The following is a 17161-nucleotide window of genomic DNA, read 5'->3' on the forward strand; positions in this document are numbered from 1 at the left end:
GGTTTTTGTGTTGTTTTTTTAGTTAAAATTTCAACAAAGTAATAGGGGATTCGGAGAGAGCGATTCGTTGAATGGAATCATCTTTTTGAATGCGAAATGTTGGCTTCTCTGTGTTTTTAATGTGTACATGTATTTTACCGCGCTTTATGAGAAAATGCGATACTACTGGACAGATGAAAAATATCAGATTACCTACAGTAAACGTGTTACTCGTGCTGTGGAAATGGTGGATAGTTGTTCGAGAGAAAGTGGAGTTCTGTGCACTGTAGCGCGATCATGGTTATTGTTCCTTCACGACGATAGTGAGTGGAAAAATTTTGAATCAAATACTTGAGGTGTTGATGAATTGTACCAAACATTTTTTATTTGAGCAGTTCTTTAACGGCAAGCTTTGTCGCAAGATTCATGATTTGTTGAGTGTGCCGATTACATTTTTCTGGATTAGTTTGCTCGGTGCTATCTCTAGATGAATGTTTCATTAAAATTAATTCTAACCGATTTTGTGTATATTTTCGATGCCTGGAGAAAGTGATCTTGTGGAGTCGCTTGTGTTTGGCCAAGGACGAATTCAGATACCATCGTTAGCATGTTTATTTGATTTTGTTATCTGGAATGAATAGTTAATATGATGTAATCTACAAACGTCGAAAATATATCAAGTCGAAGGAACAGTTTTGGTCTCGGTCCGCATTTATGTTAACAAAATAAACACATTAAACACTTAAAAAGGATGATAATACGGACCACGTGCAAAGCCGTCAATTGCTTCTCGAATGTTTCGCGTGTCAAATATTCAATAGTGACATCTCATTTACATCTACATCTACATCTACCTCTACTTTTATTACTTCAGTAAAATCTGTACAGAAATCACACCAACCACCTCGCGCGCAAAGTGAGAAGACTCTATCAAGGCTTGAAAAACGGGCTGGAATATTCCACGATAGCGCAAATAATCGTGGAAGCTGATCGCGGAAAAGCGATTGCGTGACGCTCGGTAAGTTGCAAGATGACATGTTGTCACATACCAGACGAAAAAACTCTTTAGATTCTCAGTCTGCATTTTGTACCCACTCTGCAGTGTGCAGTCAACATTTTGTACCTGGTCTACGTTTTGTATCCGGTCTGCAGTCTGCATGTTGTACTAACAAGTACCCGTGGCACCAATTTTTTTTAGTTTTGGTCACAGTTATTCGCACAACACACTCAATGTACCACAAAATATCTGTGTGTGAGTTAATTCGACATTTTCGTTCTTTTCCGCGCTAATACACTTCTTTCCTTTTGTAAGAATGTAGACATCACTTACAATGTTTCTAGTAGTCCACCCATCCATTAGATTAAGACAGGCTAAATCGGACAGCAGCCAATTGCAAAGGAACAGAAGTGCTAACCAATGAAAATGAGGAAGAATGCAGGTCGAGAGGTACATATTGACGAAAGATGAATACAGCTACTGGTCATAAGTACACAGAAGCGATTAGTGTCTTTCAGAAGCGTGAAAGAGTGAGGAAACCTTTACGGTATAAGAAAGCGCTGACTGAATCTTAAACAATTCAAGAGGAATAGGACTTCACAGTACTACAGGTAGAGGTAAGCGAAAACTAATCGTCTTTCGGAATGTAAAATTAAAATTATTCGCAACTTAGGATTAAAAAGCTTAGTCGTTTTTGCAACGAGCTACAGATCTTTTTCAAAGCAGTGTAACAAGCTAGAAAGAATCTGCATAATCACTAACAGCTGAGTGGGTGGATGTCCATGAACGTTGGAGGTCCGGGTAATCTTGTTCCATTTAGTGAATAAAACCGACTTCGGTTCCTAATCTAACTCTCGAACCTATGCTGACTGCAAGGTGTTGTTCAACTTCCGTAGCAACGACCACACGGCGATAACTAATTCATGAGGTTAGAATTGTCAAAATTACGAAATGGCAATGGGTAGAAAGCCACAAGTAAATCTGCCAGATTTTTCAATATTCTAATCGACTTTTAAACAACCGCGACACTATCAGTATTACGGATTCCGTTGAATTTGAAATGTTGCAAATTATAACTTCCGCCCGAAAAGTGATCAAACTGACAGCATTCAATACCTCCTTACCATAATTAATGCAGAATCCTTTATTTAAAGCATGAGAAAAATGGAAATGATAGCCAACTTAAGAAGCTTTGATGTTAAACAAATTCTCGTTGTCAACGAGAAGAATTTAAAGAATATATCAACTGATGTTAGAGCATTAAAGATTAATGGCTGGCTAGGGTATCCAGTTAGATCGCACCATGGTTAGATCACTCCCAGTTAGATTGCTGCGACCAAAAGTTAGATCACTCCACTCGAAAGTTAGATTGCTCCATCAAATACGTTACTTCGCTACCAACATAAGTTACTTCGCTCCATGTTGTAAAGTGAAGTATTACTTACCAATGATCTTTAAAGTTTATAAGTGATGATGTGTCTTGAGACAATTCTAGTACATCATATTCACTCTGTCCTTCATATTAGCCACCGAGCTACTGATGTATGATGTACAGTGATGATGGAATAAATGATCATAGAATAAATTATAACGTTATAGTCTGAAGTGTATTGAAAAAGATCATTCAAATACCAATACTATCCAGTGTGGCTTTTTTTTTGCAGTTTGATATAAGGAAACTGATATCTGCCATCTTTAATTAATAAAGTAGATTACACTTTGTGAATACCTTTCATGAGGCTTTATTTGTTCTTTCTGAGTAGCTCGGATTTATTTCAAGCATGCACAAGCAATATCAATCAATTGTTCAGTAAAATATGTATGTCATTTAATGAACTATCAATTTAAATACCTTAGTTTTGCTGCCATTATCTTAGTTTTCTACATGGAGTGAAGTGACTTATGTTGGTGGCTAAGTACCTGATTTGAAGAAACTTTGTAACTTTGTAACTTTCAAGTGGAGCGATCTAACTTTTGGTTGGAGCAATCTAACTGGGAGCAATCGAACCATGCTGTGATCTAACTGTAATTCCTGGCTAGCATTTGCGCAGAATTAACGTAGGGTGAAGTGTTTGCACTGTCATGTTTAGACTTTTCTTAATTTTTTTTTTCCTTTGCAATTTTAGGGTTAACATGCAGCTAAGGATTATTTGGTTGCATGTTGTTCTGATTTGCTCACTGTCATTAATGTCAGAATCAGCCGGGGATGTTAACAAAGCTTTAAACATGGTAAGGAACGAGATGGCAGATCATCAAGCTGATGCAAACAAGATTATAGACTTCTTAACAAAAGGACCAGGAAAGCATCAAGTTTACAATAGGCTTGCAACGTTTGTTGATACATTTGGCAGTCGAATTGCAGGCTCTGCCAATCTGGAACATGCTATAGATTACATGCTTGATGAACTGAAAGAGGATAAACTTGATAATGTACATGGTGAAGAAGTGAATGTAACCCACTGGGTGCGTGGTAAGGAATCAGCCCAAATGATTATGCCCAGGAATCACTCTATTGCCCTGCTTGGCCTTGGAGGTAGTGTAGGTACTCCACCTGAAGGTATAACTGCAGAAGTTTTGGTTGTGAGTTCATTTGACGAACTTCATGCCAAGGCCTCAGAGGTATATGGTACATCTTCTATGTAGTATTAACTCAGTTGATAAATTCAAATTAACTCATAATCCCCCCCCCCCTTCCTCTCCCTACTGATGCAACGATGCAGTTTCTTTAGGAACTTACCTCCTTTTTTCTGTTTTTACATAGTTAAGTCAAAACTTCATAAGAAATCAGGCAGGACTTACCATTAAAGTGGTGGCTCTCTTGTTTAGGACCTAGATCTGGAATTTGGGGGCAAATGCTACTGTTGTTTGATCATAATGAATTGTCATTTTCCTTGCCAAACAGCAAGTCATATCCTTCCTGAATTTCTTTTTCCCCTTGCCCCCTACTGGCTCCCAGTTAACTTCTAGCATCAGAAGTTTCAGTTATTTAAAAGTCATAGGAAACTGTATCATTCATAAATGCTACTACTATGCTATACTTACTTTACTCACTGGTATTTGCATGAGAACAAATTCGAAGATTAAAGCAGAGACATTGTTTAGTAAATATATATTACAAAAGAATATATTGTGTAAAAAACAACTCTTTTCTCTACTCAAGTTGTCATAATGATATCTTTATTGCAATATACTTTCCTCCATGAAGGCTAAAGGTAAAATTGTGGTTTTAAATGAGAAATGGATTAGTTATGGGAAGACAGTGGTTTATCGTACACAAGGGGCTGCAGAGGTGGCTAAAGTTGGTGGCCTTGCCTCCCTCATCCGTTCTGTGACACCATTTTCTATCTACAGTCCTCATACTGGTTGGCAATATTATGAGAAAGGTAAACTTATCAATACCTTTAAGTATATTACCTCTCTATCTTTACCTATTGCTTTTTAACCAACCATGAAAATGATAAGATATGATAAGCCTTTTTTTTTAATTAGCCTACTAGCCTTTTTTGCAGTGGTCATGTGGTCTCACCATACTCCAGTGTCTCTCACCTACAGGGCAATGCTAAAGAAATGCTGGAATTGAGACCATGAGAGAGTCGGATTAATTTCTTCGAGATTAAATTCTAATTTTTTGAAAGCACAAATTAAGGCAAAATCTCAGAACTTAAGCATCCTTATCTAGGCCTTGACCAAATCAAGAATTAGTTATAAGAAAAAGAGAAAAAAGTCTGTGAATGGGAAGAAAAACCTTTGGGTCACTTGACTTTAAAAATTTGAAATTTATAATTGGACAATCTTTTGAATAATGTACAAAGAAGCATTAATTGTTGTACCAAACAGATACCTGCAGTATACAGGTTGAAAATTATTTTACAAGCATCTAACTTTTATTAGAAACAGGCCTATATAATGCAAGGTAGGGCATGGCAATTCAATGGATATTGATGTCATTTGTCACAGGAGTGAAGAAAATCCCAACAGCCTGTATTACAATAGAGGATGCAGAAATGATGACCAGGATGGCTGCTAGAGGAACAAAAATAATAGTTAATTTGAAAATGGAAGCCCAAAATTTGCCACAAGTAGTTTCTAGGAACACAGTTGCTGAGATAGAAGGCAGCGTGCATCCAGAACAGGTATCTGCATTTCATTGAGCTCATTTTTTCCTTAATGGCTACCAGGGCTCAGTTGGTCAAAGGTTGCTTAATACTATCCAAAGGATAATTCACTATCCAGTGGATGAGTGTTAACAAAACAGGACTTACTGCATCTTTAATCATGTTTTTCAAGGCATACAGGCTACAGGGAGCTTCGTATATCTCTAATTTTTTCACACCTAAGGTCTGTCACTACAATTTGCGCTCCTCTGCTCTTAATGTTTCCCAGCCTGTAAATACCTCTAGCCATATTCATAGCTCTTTTTCACATATTATCTCTCATTCCTGGAACCAGCTACCATCTTCAGTTAAATCGGCAACTACTCTAGCAGAATTTAAGACTGGCCTATCTTGCATAACTACGCTTGGCTGTAAGTGTAATAAATGTATTAGTATACAATTGTAGGGGTAGGGCTATGAATTGGTAATTAGGCTTCAGGGTTAGGGCTACAAGTTAGGTGATTAGGGCTGGTAGGGTTTCAGGGGGGGTTCAGGATTAGGGGTAGGGGGCTAGGTGATATTTTTGCGTTTCTTTTTTTCGTCATATATACACATATTTAACTTGTACATATATTTATATGCACATCTGTACTTTAACTGTTGAGCGTTTTCAACATGAGCCATTAGGCTCGGGGGATTGGGTAACCACCCCCTACGTTACCGACATAAAATAAAATAAATTGTATTGTATTGTATTGTATTGTAAACAGACTTCGCTGTCCACCAGTTAGATATTTATTCAATGAATAGCTATATCCACCTTGCAAATAACCAGAGCCTGATTTATCAATTATGTCTTAATCTTGTCATTGTATTTAACATCTATTTGTGATGTCCTCTTTTTTTTCAGGTGGTTCTTGTCAGTGGCCATCTCGACAGCTGGGATGTTGGTCAAGGTGCAATGGATGATGGAGGTGGTGCATTCATTTCCTGGCAAGCACTGTCAGTTATTCGACAACTAGGTCTCAAACCAAAACGCACAATGCGGATGGTGCTATGGACAGGAGAAGAGGTGGGTCTTCTTGGAGCAGAACAATACTACAACCGACACAAAGATAGTGCAGGAAATTTCAGCTTGGTGATGGAGTCTGATATTGGAACCTTCAAGCCTCTAGGGATAGTGTTTCAAGGCAGTGAAAAAGCAGCAGTCATTATGAAGGATGTGATGGAGCTGTTGAAGCCAATTAATGTCACTAACCTAACAGTTACTCATGTTGGTGGGGATATCACCTTCTGGATCGAAGATGGGGTACCAGGTGGAAGCTTGAAGAATGAGAACAGCAAGTACTTCTATTTCCACCACTCAAATGGTGACACCATGACTGTACAGGATCCTGATGCCATGGACCTGTGTGCTGCAGTGTGGACTGTTGTGGCTTACACTGTTGCCAATCTGGATGAAATGCTGCCTCGAAACTAGTAACAGCAGAACTATGATTACCAATGTAGTTCTCTTTCATTTTCAGTGTTGTAAAAATTCCTACTACTTTTTTAAGGTAGCAGTGAGCTCAAGACACAGACACTAAAGCAAATGAAATAATATTTTTTAAATATAATTTTTTTTAGTGTGAGATGAGATGAACATTCAGGTAGGAAAGGAGAGGGAGGGTGATATGATCTATACTTTAGAGACAGGAGAACATGTTTTTAATTCTACTGCATGCCTTTCACTAGATAGAATAGTTCATTGGAATTTGATTCTAGTAGTTAAAGTATATTTTTTTAAACACAAGTATATACTACTAAAATGATACCCCATTCACACCAAAGCATGGTTTAAAATTTTTTTCTTCATAGAAGCTGCTTAAATTGATGTTTGTTGATGTTAAATGAAGTACGTTGAAAACAGAAGTTGGCCATTTCTTGAATCCTGTGGGAAATTTGGTTTATGAGTTCTCTTAAACATGGTTTAAATCAACAGGTTTTGAAGGTGTGAATTAATTTAAGTTAAGTTAACACTTTGTAGTTGTAGGTTTTTTTAGGAAACTTAGGTAGGGAAATATTTCACTCCTTACTGTTTTGCAAGTTATGGTCCTCTGTACAGGGAAAGAAAAAGTCTTCTGGGGCATTACAATCCTATTCAATAGCTTCCCTAGGACAACTTAACAAATTCCTGTACAAGGAGGATTCCTAATAGCTCTACTATGTAGTCATATGGCACAAGCACAATAGCACCCAAGCTGACATAGACATCAGCAAAAGGTGTTGATTGCCCTTGTTAAAGTGAAACTACTGTCACTATTTCTAGACATTATCTATACCCCTTCAGGGAAGATGGGTCCTTTGTCATTTTTTCAAATATCAAAGTCCATCCTGCCTTTGGAGGCTTTGACTCATAGCTGAAGCTTACTAATCTCTGTGGGGAAAATCTTGTCTGGACGTAACAACATGTGGATTTTTTTATTTCTGGGATAATCCCTCTTTCAAAATTTTGAGGAAGATTTGTAATTGACAGAATTTTTCAAATAAAAGAATTGTTTTTCAACGGAAACTACTAAAATGTTGATTTTTAAACCGCCGAGGGATAATTTAGGCGAACCAAAAGACCAATATTTCAAAACTCTTCTGGTTTCACTGAGAACCTCCAAAATTAAAATTAAACCATATGGAAGTTTAATTGATAACGCAAAAACTTAACCGAACAGCAGGGAGCGAGTGGGCTGTCGGGTAGGAGCAGACCTCGCTCCTTCCCTCTTTCAATGCAGGAACTATCGCCTGCGAATTATAAATTGGTTTGGTGAAATAAACCGCCTCGTGATCTTCTCGCGAATCGTTTCATTAGGATAATACGTAGTAGGAGCTTTTGGAACTACTGCGTTCTTAAGGATTGACCCCGCCCCCCCCCCCCCCACGACGTTTAAAAACACCTGTCTCCTTCAAAACACAGGTCAACCACACTACGAGTACCCTGAAATGAAGAAATGCATGAAAGTCACGAATAAAACTTTAAATGATGCGTGTCTTGGTCTGAAAATCTAACTCCGCTGAAGCGCAATGTTCAAATACCGAGATATCGCAATCTTACTTCTCGTGGCAGTTAAAAACAAGAGTCTTCTAACGTCAGTTTTCACCGAATCACCTTCCCGCGACAGCAAAATGTTCCACGTCACATCAGCCCTGTAAGACTTCCATGCCTCAGAAATGCTACGACAGACTTGCAAAATTTGTCGATACATTTGGCAGTCGAGTTGCAGGCTCTGCCAATCTGGAGCATGCTATAAATTACATGCTCGATGAACTGAAAGAGGACAAGCTTGATAATGTACATGGTGAAGAAGTGAATGTAACCCACTGGGTGCGTGGTAAGGAATCAGCCCAAATGATTATGCCCAGGAATCACTCTATTGCCCTGCTTGGCCACGGAGGCAGTGTAAGTACTCTGCCTGAAGGTATAACTGCAGAAGTTTTGGTTGTGGGCTCATTTGATGAACTTCATGTCAAGGCCTTAGAGGTATATGGTACATCGTACACTATAACGTACTTTACAAATCGAACGGCACTAACAGATCAGTTGTACTTCATAGTTTCAGTTGCCCAAATTCAGTAATATCCCTGATACAAGAAGTATGCTTATAGGATCTTCAAAAAAGAGAGTTGCGACGTCTCTCCATGCCAGCTCTCATTTATGACTTACCCACTCGTTCCAGCCTAACCTCATATCTAAACTCCTGGACTAGTTTGAAGCAATAAGGAGTAATAAAATTCTTTCTATATAAGACGCTAGTCCATTCCAAATAACCTACTATCCGCATCTGGTTGGGTTTCGCTTGTACCCATTCAGACTACTGGGTGAAGAGACAAACTTTCAGCGAGAACCCACTGGGACTTATTCGAAATGCAGCGAGCTCGTTCAAACCTTAAAGCCACTTTAACTTCCACAAAAAATGACAATGTAAATTAGCCTTGTGCCACCAACAAGAACTGTCAAACTTCGTGATGAGAGTGACAAAAGCCATGGAAGATCATATCCTCCAACTAAAATGCTTGTCATGATTCTGGGCTAAAGAGGTGGCCAGCAGGTTGTTCCCTCTGAATTATTTTAAGAGAAAAAATTTTCGATGATTGCAGTGAAAGTCAATGTCAAGTTACCCTAAAAAAATGCCAAAAAGTAAAGCAAACGGGGTTACTATAGCACTTTTTCACTTCCCTGGTATATCTAGATTATGTCATTTCTTTTCCCCTGCAGGCAAAGGGTAAAATTGTGGTTTTTAATGAGAAGTGGATCAGTTATGGAAAGACAGTGGCTTATCGAGTATATGGCGCTATAGAGGTGGCTAAAGTTGGTGGTCTTGCCTCCCTCATCCGTTCTGTGACTCCATTTTCTATTTACAGTCCTCATACTGGTTGGCAAGTTTATAAAGAAGGTATAGTATGCCTGTGTTACCTACGTATCTTTTACCTATCGGTCATCAACCAGACAACCATGTAAGACTTTAAAACTTTAAAGGTCAAGAACAGATCCTTGCAGATACCAGAGTTACAGGTAGGAAATTTTGTTCCTGGCAGCTCATTCATATCAGTAATAGGCTATAGAATAAACAATAGTCTCCATTTAGCGCGAAAATACACACTGATATTTGTGCGTGCACATTATCTGTTTCAACTTGCAGACAGTTTTCCGGGAGCGAAGCTGGTGGAAAACTGCAAGCTTCGAGGAACAGATAATGTCCAAAGACAAATATACGAGCGTATTTTCGCGCCAAAAAGAGGCTATAGTGTTTATCATCAAATATATACCTTCAAATATTTGCGACGCGGGAAAAAAATACTGTTTGCTGCCCGGGATGTTCACTTTTCAGTACTCTCTGGTATGATCTCATTAACAAACAAAAATGTCCCTTTTTCTGTAACAACCCCAAAACGCTCTGTCATCTTAACTTTTAAATAGAGGCTCATCGTAGTTGACGTAAGGTTTGAAATTGTGGAATATCCCTTGAGGTATATCCTCGGATATTCCCCATTTTTAGCTGGGAAGTATTCAGTCATGTGATGCGTTTAGACTAATCGCGCGCGAGCAGAAAATATTTGATTGATTACAATGCTAGGTATGGCATTCCCATTCATATATATATATTGATGTCGTGTTTCATAGGAGTAAAGAAAATCCCCACAGCCTGTATTACAATAGAAGATGCAGAAATGATGGCCAGGATGGCAGCAAGAGGAACGAAAATAATCGTCAACTTGAAAATGGAAGCCCAAAATTTGCCGCCTGTAATTTCTAGGAACACGGTTGCTGAAATAAAAGGTAGCGTGTATCCAGAGCAGGTAAGTGCTTTTCAAAACTTTCTTTTAGGCTGGGACAACTGGCCCCAATCCAACAGTGTTGGATTGGGGCCAGCACGCCACTGTAAAAGTGCAGCAGGTTACGTCTGAGCGTAGTTTCGTCGATAATGTTGCTTGGTCAAACACTGAAGAGTTTATCTGGAAAATTTTCAAAGTCGAGCTGGGTTCCATATGATGCTTCGAACTTGACTGATTTAAATTTTTATGTCACGTTGCCTGTTCTTCGCCCCAGAAGAGACTATTTCTTCTAAATGATTCATCCGGTCTTCTTTTTCTCTCCAATCATTTGCTTTTTTCCGTCTACAAGTTATTCCCTAGGGCTTCTATCACAAATCTAATACCACTGGTTGTTAAAACCATCCCTCGCTTTGTGTTTTGCATTTTAAATTACAACCACCCGGTCCCACCCTGGTAACCAAAGGGATTCCAAAAAAATAGGTCGCCTGCATTTTCCTGTACTTTGAGCACGTCGCAGTTATAGGAATTCGGTATAGGCAAGGCTATATCCTTTATACATACTTTCTCTCTGATTGGCTTTTGTGCTCTAAACAGCTTTTATTTCACTTCACTCAAAAAAGAAGAGCGTTAGTGAACAGTATGGTTCAAAATACAAAATTAAGAACAAGATGTTCATTTACTTGGGTGATATGAGAATTCTCTAGCCGCTACGCAGAATCCTCCAGCTCAATTTTGATAGCTAGATCTCCTTCCTTTGATTCAGACGAGGACAATATTATCTTGTTGGGTCACACTGATCTCCCGCTATTAATTTCGTAGCAAAAACTTCGTCAGTGTACAATGATCATGTCTTTTTTTCTTGACTTTTAGGTGGTTCTTGTTGGCGGTCACTTACACAGCTGGGATGTCGGTCAAGGCGCTATGGATGATGGGGGCGGGGCGTTCATTTCCTGGCAAGCACTGTCAGTTATTCGACAATTAGGTCTCAAACCAAAACGTACAATGCGCATAGTGCTATGGACAGGAGAAGAAGAGAATGTCCTTGGAGGAAAACAGTATTATAACCTTCACAAAAAAAACGCTGGAAAATTCAGCTTAGTGATGGAGTCTGATTATGGAACCTTTAAGCCTGTAGGAATAGCCTTTCAAGGCTGTGAAAAAGCAGCAGATATTATGAGGGAGGTAGTGAAGCTTTTGAAACCAATTAACGCCACCAATCTCAAAGCTGTTAATCTCGGTGGGGATATCGATCCTTGGATCCGACATGGGGTACCTGGTGGAAGCTTGGACAATGAAAACAGTAAATACTTCTTGTTTCACCACACAAATGGTGACACCATGATTGTACAAGACCCTGATGCCATGGATTTGTGTGCTGCGGTGTGGACTGTTGTGGCTTACACTGTTGCCGATCTAGATGAAATGCTGCCACGAGATTAATGCTAATAGAGAACTTTTTCCTTGGATTTCCAACTCATCCATTAGTTTCATATCTAGCAATTAGCTCACGAAACATAACCTCTGAAAACACATTTCAACAATGCGTGTCAGCAAAAGACAATTTTTATCACAATTTTTTAGGATTAGTCAGTGAAGTGAAGGTCAAGAGATAAGGTTTGGGAAATATCACTAGAATGACATGCACGGTTCTCATAGTCATGAATTTTTAAAAAAAGGGTATAAAAACTTTCAAACTTATATTTTTCTACGGCAAAATTTTTACCAATAAAGGGGTTAATTATGTCTGGGAAGAGTCAATTTTGGGATTGGTATTTCTCATGAAGGACAGATCTTAATGTCGAGTATTTGGAACGTGCTAGGTGACGTGATGTGTATATCAATGATCGACTCCCGTTAATTTGCTAAGATTGATAATTCGTGTACTTCCGACACTACTGTGTTCATGGTTTCGAAGTTTTCAATTAATTAGTGCATTATGTTAGGCTTACAGAGAAACTGAGTGGGTACACACACGCACAAACTGATTGCAACGAACATTTCCCTTAACTGATGACGTCGGCAACAGAGAAACTTAATTGATCACAAATTCCACTTGTTAAAACACCTGAATCTTAAATTTATCATTTTCGTTATGTCATTCTCTGATAGAACGTAAATAAAGAGTGCTTAGGCAAAAGTTTTGTAAGTGATTTGGGTAAAGCAAACCGAAAGTGGAATTGGCTTTCGTTATACCTTCAAGATGCAAAATAAGATTTACCGGGTTTTTGCAGTGGGAAGATCTGTATTTCTCATAGAGGACTGACTATTCTTCGTAATTTGTACCACCCATCTCTAAAAATGCAATTTTAAAGAGAAAATGTACAAACAGCATTTCGCGGCTAGTTCAACTTTTGGAAAACTGGATCCTGAGTTCGCTAACGTAAAACAATCTATCTCTTATCCAAGTGCTTTCCAACGACCATCATGACACATGTACATAGTTACATGTACAAAGTACAGATGCGAGTGAAGTTGCACGCTTAGTTCTTATCAAATAAAACGCAAAACCTCGGCTTGACATGAATGATATATTCAAAATGCATATAGCGCGTTAAACCCTTTACACCCTAACATTAGCATGTATATTCTCCATACAGTTCTTTATACACTTCCTATAGCACTGACAAGGAGAATTTAGAAAAAATCAGGAGTTTTTTTAAGTTTTTGAAAAAACCACAGTGATGCTCTTCACCATAAGAGATTTAAGGGTTGTGATCAGAAATCAGTTCCTTTGCAAATCGTCGGGAATTGGAATACAAACGCTCATTTTAGCTGCAACGATACCCCTGGAAAATTTTGTCGCTCAAAGAGTTGTATAAAAGCTACCTACAACAATGCTTTAAGACGTTCGCTATCACATTTGTATTGACAATTTCACGGTTGTGCTGAAGACCGTCATCATTTGGATCGAAGGTTGCATTCCTCCGTATTAATCGAAGTGCCATAAAATCAAAACCAAGGCAATCACAAGAGCCAATCATAACAAATGAAAAAGGAGCTCTAATTTGTTTTAAGAGCCAATGAGAGCTCATAGCGACAGCAACCAAATTGCCTTAAGCGCGGGAAAACGCGGGCGACCAAGTCGCGATTGGTTTTAGTTTTGCATCTGATTGTTTGAAAAAGTGGCGCAAGCCTGGACCAGTTAATACTTGCAGCACAGCGAAACCAAAGCAAATCCGGATTTCTTTCGACACTCAAATTGATATTTACTGCAGCAATCTAACATTATTATCGATCATTCGGCAGCGCCGTGAGAGGGTAAAGGTGATTTTTTGACAATGCTCCAATTAAATACAAAGTTTTCCGTGGAGTTGTTTTTGCGTCATGTTCCTTCTTTCCTTCTTTTGATTTGCCGCCGTGGTAGTCCTCGACTGAGGATGCTATATTCTCTACAACCTCCTTTTCGTCTAGTTTGTGTGACTTGACAAATTCCAGCTGTTTTAGGTAAATCTGGATTCTTCTTCTGGCCAGTCGCCTTCGATTAGGAATCAGTATTATCTTTTCTTTCTGTTGCTCACTGTCGTTTTCATCTTTTACTTTTTCCAATTGTTCGTCTTTTGGGCGTTTCTTCGCTTCAGACTTTGGAATCGGGGGCAGAAAAGTATTCGTCCCAGTAACGGTGTCCATTTTCACCACCATCGCTTTTCGCTGGGACTGCGCAGATGATGATCGTCCGGCACGTTTGACTGTGTTTTTGTCTTTACTGTTGATATGAGTCTCTCCGGAACCACAAACAGACATTCTTTTATCAACGTTCAATGTTTTTCCGTGATTGCTAAGCGTGTTTCTTCTCCCGTCCAATGAACGCGCGAGGAACGAGCCACCATTCACCTGAGCCCGGAACACTTTCCTCGCAAACATTTGACTTCCTTGGTCATTGATGTTAACCCAAGCCTGCTTGGACTGCTTTGTCTCTGACACATCTTGAATCTTCTTTATGAAACCGTCAGGCCTGTCACTGATTCGAAGCCATCCCTTATCCATCTCTTTTCGATCTTTTAGTTGCTCTATGTTGAAGCTTTCCAAAGATTCTTCTTCATTCTCGTCTTGTTTCAGTCCCTGTTTGGCTGCCTCAACCGGCGACAAGTCATCGGTTGTACATTCTGTCAATTTCTTGTGCTCTTGGGAGTCGTCTTCTTGAAGACTTTTCTCAAATTCATGGAGTTCTTTCGATTTGAAAAGCTTTTTCGGCTTTGGTGAGGGGTCATCGTCGACTTGATTTTGACCAGCAGCATCGCGATGCATCTCTTGGAGAACAAGATCGGCCAGATGAGGTCGGCTTTCTGATGAAGCTACTAACAGTTCGGCCAGTGGAACCTTACGATTTAACAAATCGCTGCTGTGAAATCCAACCCTAGGCTTTCTCACGTTCCTGCGCACAAAAGTCCATCTAGTTTTTCCTGCTCTCTCCTTTTCCAGACGCTGCTCCAACTTTTCAACTTTTAGCTCAAGTCGCCTCAACTTCTGTTGGCCATGCATTCTTTGATTTCTCGTTCGGTCTGTTTTCTGGAGAAGTTCCTTAGTTTGTTTTATTTTTTCCTCCAAGTCTGTCTGAACCTCTTCGAGTCTCTCGACTTCTGTTAATTCACGAGTCTCGGTTTGTTGTTCAACGCAATCTTCCCCACTGTCTTCGCTCTCCGAGTCGCTGTCAAATCCGTTAAAAAAACCATTATTATCGAAGAATGCGTCAGAAGAAGAAGTGTCTGACTGAGTTTTTGACGTATTTTCTCGTCCCCGGTTTCGTGTGAAGTTTTGAGTAAAGGATGGAGAGCCTTGATCAGTTTTCTCCTTGATTTTCAATTTAATCTCGTGATCCTCAGGATGTTCTGAATCAGCGATGTCCTCGACTAAACTTTTAACAGTTTTCAATTGCTGTTGGAAGTTTCGTTGTTGAATGATTCCGGGCTTTTTTGCAGTTGTTTTCTTCCTTGACATCGTGGAAGGAATTATTGCAGTCGAGATTCTCTGACCTTTACAGGAGAAAGGCTAGTGATGTGTCGAGATGGTAACATCACCTTGCTATGTTGCTAAGAACTTTCTGGGCAATACATCAAACAGTAATTTTCACTTTTGTTAGCAGAACACTGCGTGAGTTTGAACGGATATCAAAACAACTTCCACATACCTGATAATTCAATATTAGCTTTACGTAAGTCGTTATAAATAATTAAGAGCAGTTTCAGATGTCGATTTATTTTGGTCCTGTGAGCAAAGTGGTGCCTCTAACTGCAAAGGGATGAAAATTTTGCGTGAAATAGTTCCTAATTGTCAAGAAGGTTTTTGAGACATTCAAATACATCCAATGTTGTTACAAGTAACAGTTATAGTCAAGAAGTTGTACCAGTGCTATTCTTTCAATAAGGATGAACATAACGTTTTTGCATAATTTATTAAGTTATTGTCGTAACAGTTTGTTTTAAATTCAAATTTCGTAAGAAAATTTCAGACAAAAGCAAACACCCAGAGCTTTATTCAACTTTGCAAGTGGGTTCAGAGTTTTTGCTCAGATATTCCAACACCTTTGTAAGGCAATGGTTATTGAAAGAGTGGAAGATATTTCTGGAATATCACCTTAATATTTATTTTTAAAGTAAATAATTCGTATGTCGGTTTTATGAGTACCACCCGCAGCCTAAATCGTGCACCAAGGGTATTACCGAAGTCGATATTTTTCGAAACAGCAAGAGCTAAAACCTTAGGTTGCAATGGAAAGGATCATTTCTCATGCCCACACTTCAAAGGGGTACTAGAAATGGGCAATAGAGGATGAAAAAAAAATGTATTTAATTTGTAAGATCAATGATTATTAAAAGGTAATGGATTTCAGGCTCAAAATACAACTGCGTTACCGGCTCAGGTGTACTTAGAGCCATTTGAATGGCATCCCTTATCGAGGCAAGGAATTATTTTACGCATTGAGCAAACTTAAATCATCGCGAGTACCATTAGTTTCGACGTTGTGGAATGATATACATGAATAAACGCATCACAGCTTTGCAATTTTCTACCGCAACCAAGATGTATGTTGATGAGTTCAATTAATCATTAATGTAGTTGCATATAATTTATGTGGCAACTGGCTGTTAGATGCAGACTTCAGCCAATCAGTTCATTTCGCAACGTCAACCGCAAGATGTTAATTTGAGCGTGCTTGAAAAGGCTGGAGTGAAATGTAAAAGCGCGTCAGTAATGAATATTGATTGAGGAATTATTACTAAGCTCTTTTCACGAATGGCCTGGAGGTTTGGACACGTAACTCACGCATTTCCTTTCTCCACTAAGAAGTTCAAAAGAGTACTTACAAACTGTCAAGAAACTTTAATTAAGTTAGAACCGGAATGATAGCAGTGAGATGGACGCGCGCCCGCCCGCGCACCCAGGAAGGATTAGATATACTAATAATTGAGTCATGCCATTAACAACCGGAATAAGTTTCGGCAATTTGCTTTCTTTGGCTCAAAGAGAAACCCTAGCCCATCAAACTAGTTCCCAGGGCTTTTCCCTCGAACTGAAGGGGGATACGGAGGTCTCCCTGTCTTCAAGGGAAAAGCCCCTAAGAATGAATTTGTCTGCCCTACCTCAACTTATCATAAATAGTTGATACAAGTCAAAGAGGCGCGTAAATCTTAACTCACGACATTCTGTCACCACACAATCCGCGGTTTTTACTCCGACTAGTGCTCATACCGCGAACTACCGCTTCCAAGCTCCTCTCCCAGTTATAACCTTACGAAAAATACATCCGATTAAAAGTCACCCCCCTTTCGGGTATAAGCACCTCCGTCTA

The 17161-nt window shown here is 39.2% G+C and overlaps 3 protein-coding genes across 6 annotated transcripts; 2 read left to right on the forward strand and 1 right to left on the reverse strand.

Moving 5' to 3' along the window:
- Nucleotides 1-186: 186 nt before the first annotated feature.
- On the forward strand, nucleotides 187-7621 carry LOC113673471 (carboxypeptidase Q). Of its 4 annotated transcripts, none has more exons than XM_089195752.1 (6): nucleotides 195-302; nucleotides 854-1593; nucleotides 3103-3595; nucleotides 4182-4359; nucleotides 4934-5109; nucleotides 5981-7621. In XM_089195752.1, the coding sequence occupies exons 3-6, from the start codon at nucleotides 3110-3112 to the stop codon at nucleotides 6548-6550; spliced, it is 1410 nt and encodes a 469-aa protein (XP_089051878.1). In that variant the 5' UTR covers nucleotides 195-302; nucleotides 854-1593; nucleotides 3103-3109; the 3' UTR covers nucleotides 6551-7621. The 4 variants fall into 4 exon arrangements, with proteins under 4 accessions (XP_027045692.2, XP_089051878.1, XP_089051881.1 ...); XM_089195755.1 differs by lacking the exon at nucleotides 195-302 and having other exon boundaries at nucleotides 873-997; nucleotides 1292-1593; XM_089195754.1 differs by lacking the exon at nucleotides 195-302 and having other exon boundaries at nucleotides 970-1151; nucleotides 1292-1593.
- Nucleotides 7622-8146: 525 nt separating this feature from the next.
- LOC113673497 (carboxypeptidase Q) lies at nucleotides 8147-12119 on the forward strand. The gene is made up of 4 exons (XM_089195756.1): nucleotides 8147-8581; nucleotides 9317-9494; nucleotides 10223-10398; nucleotides 11245-12119. The coding sequence occupies exons 1-4, from the start codon at nucleotides 8261-8263 to the stop codon at nucleotides 11812-11814; spliced, it is 1245 nt and encodes a 414-aa protein (XP_089051882.1). The 5' UTR covers nucleotides 8147-8260; the 3' UTR covers nucleotides 11815-12119.
- Nucleotides 12120-12883: 764 nt separating this feature from the next.
- On the reverse strand, nucleotides 12884-15506 carry LOC113673496 (uncharacterized). The gene has a single exon (XM_027189914.2). The coding sequence runs from the start codon at nucleotides 15307-15309 to the stop codon at nucleotides 13603-13605; it is 1707 nt and encodes a 568-aa protein (XP_027045715.2). The 5' UTR covers nucleotides 15310-15506; the 3' UTR covers nucleotides 12884-13602.
- Between the last annotated feature and the right edge of the window lie 1655 nt (nucleotides 15507-17161).

The sequence above is a fragment of the Pocillopora damicornis genome, chromosome 2 (assembly GCF_964200805.1).
Source record: "Pocillopora damicornis chromosome 2, jaPocDami1.2, whole genome shotgun sequence".
Classification (NCBI taxonomy): Eukaryota; Metazoa; Cnidaria; class Anthozoa; order Scleractinia; family Pocilloporidae; genus Pocillopora; species Pocillopora damicornis.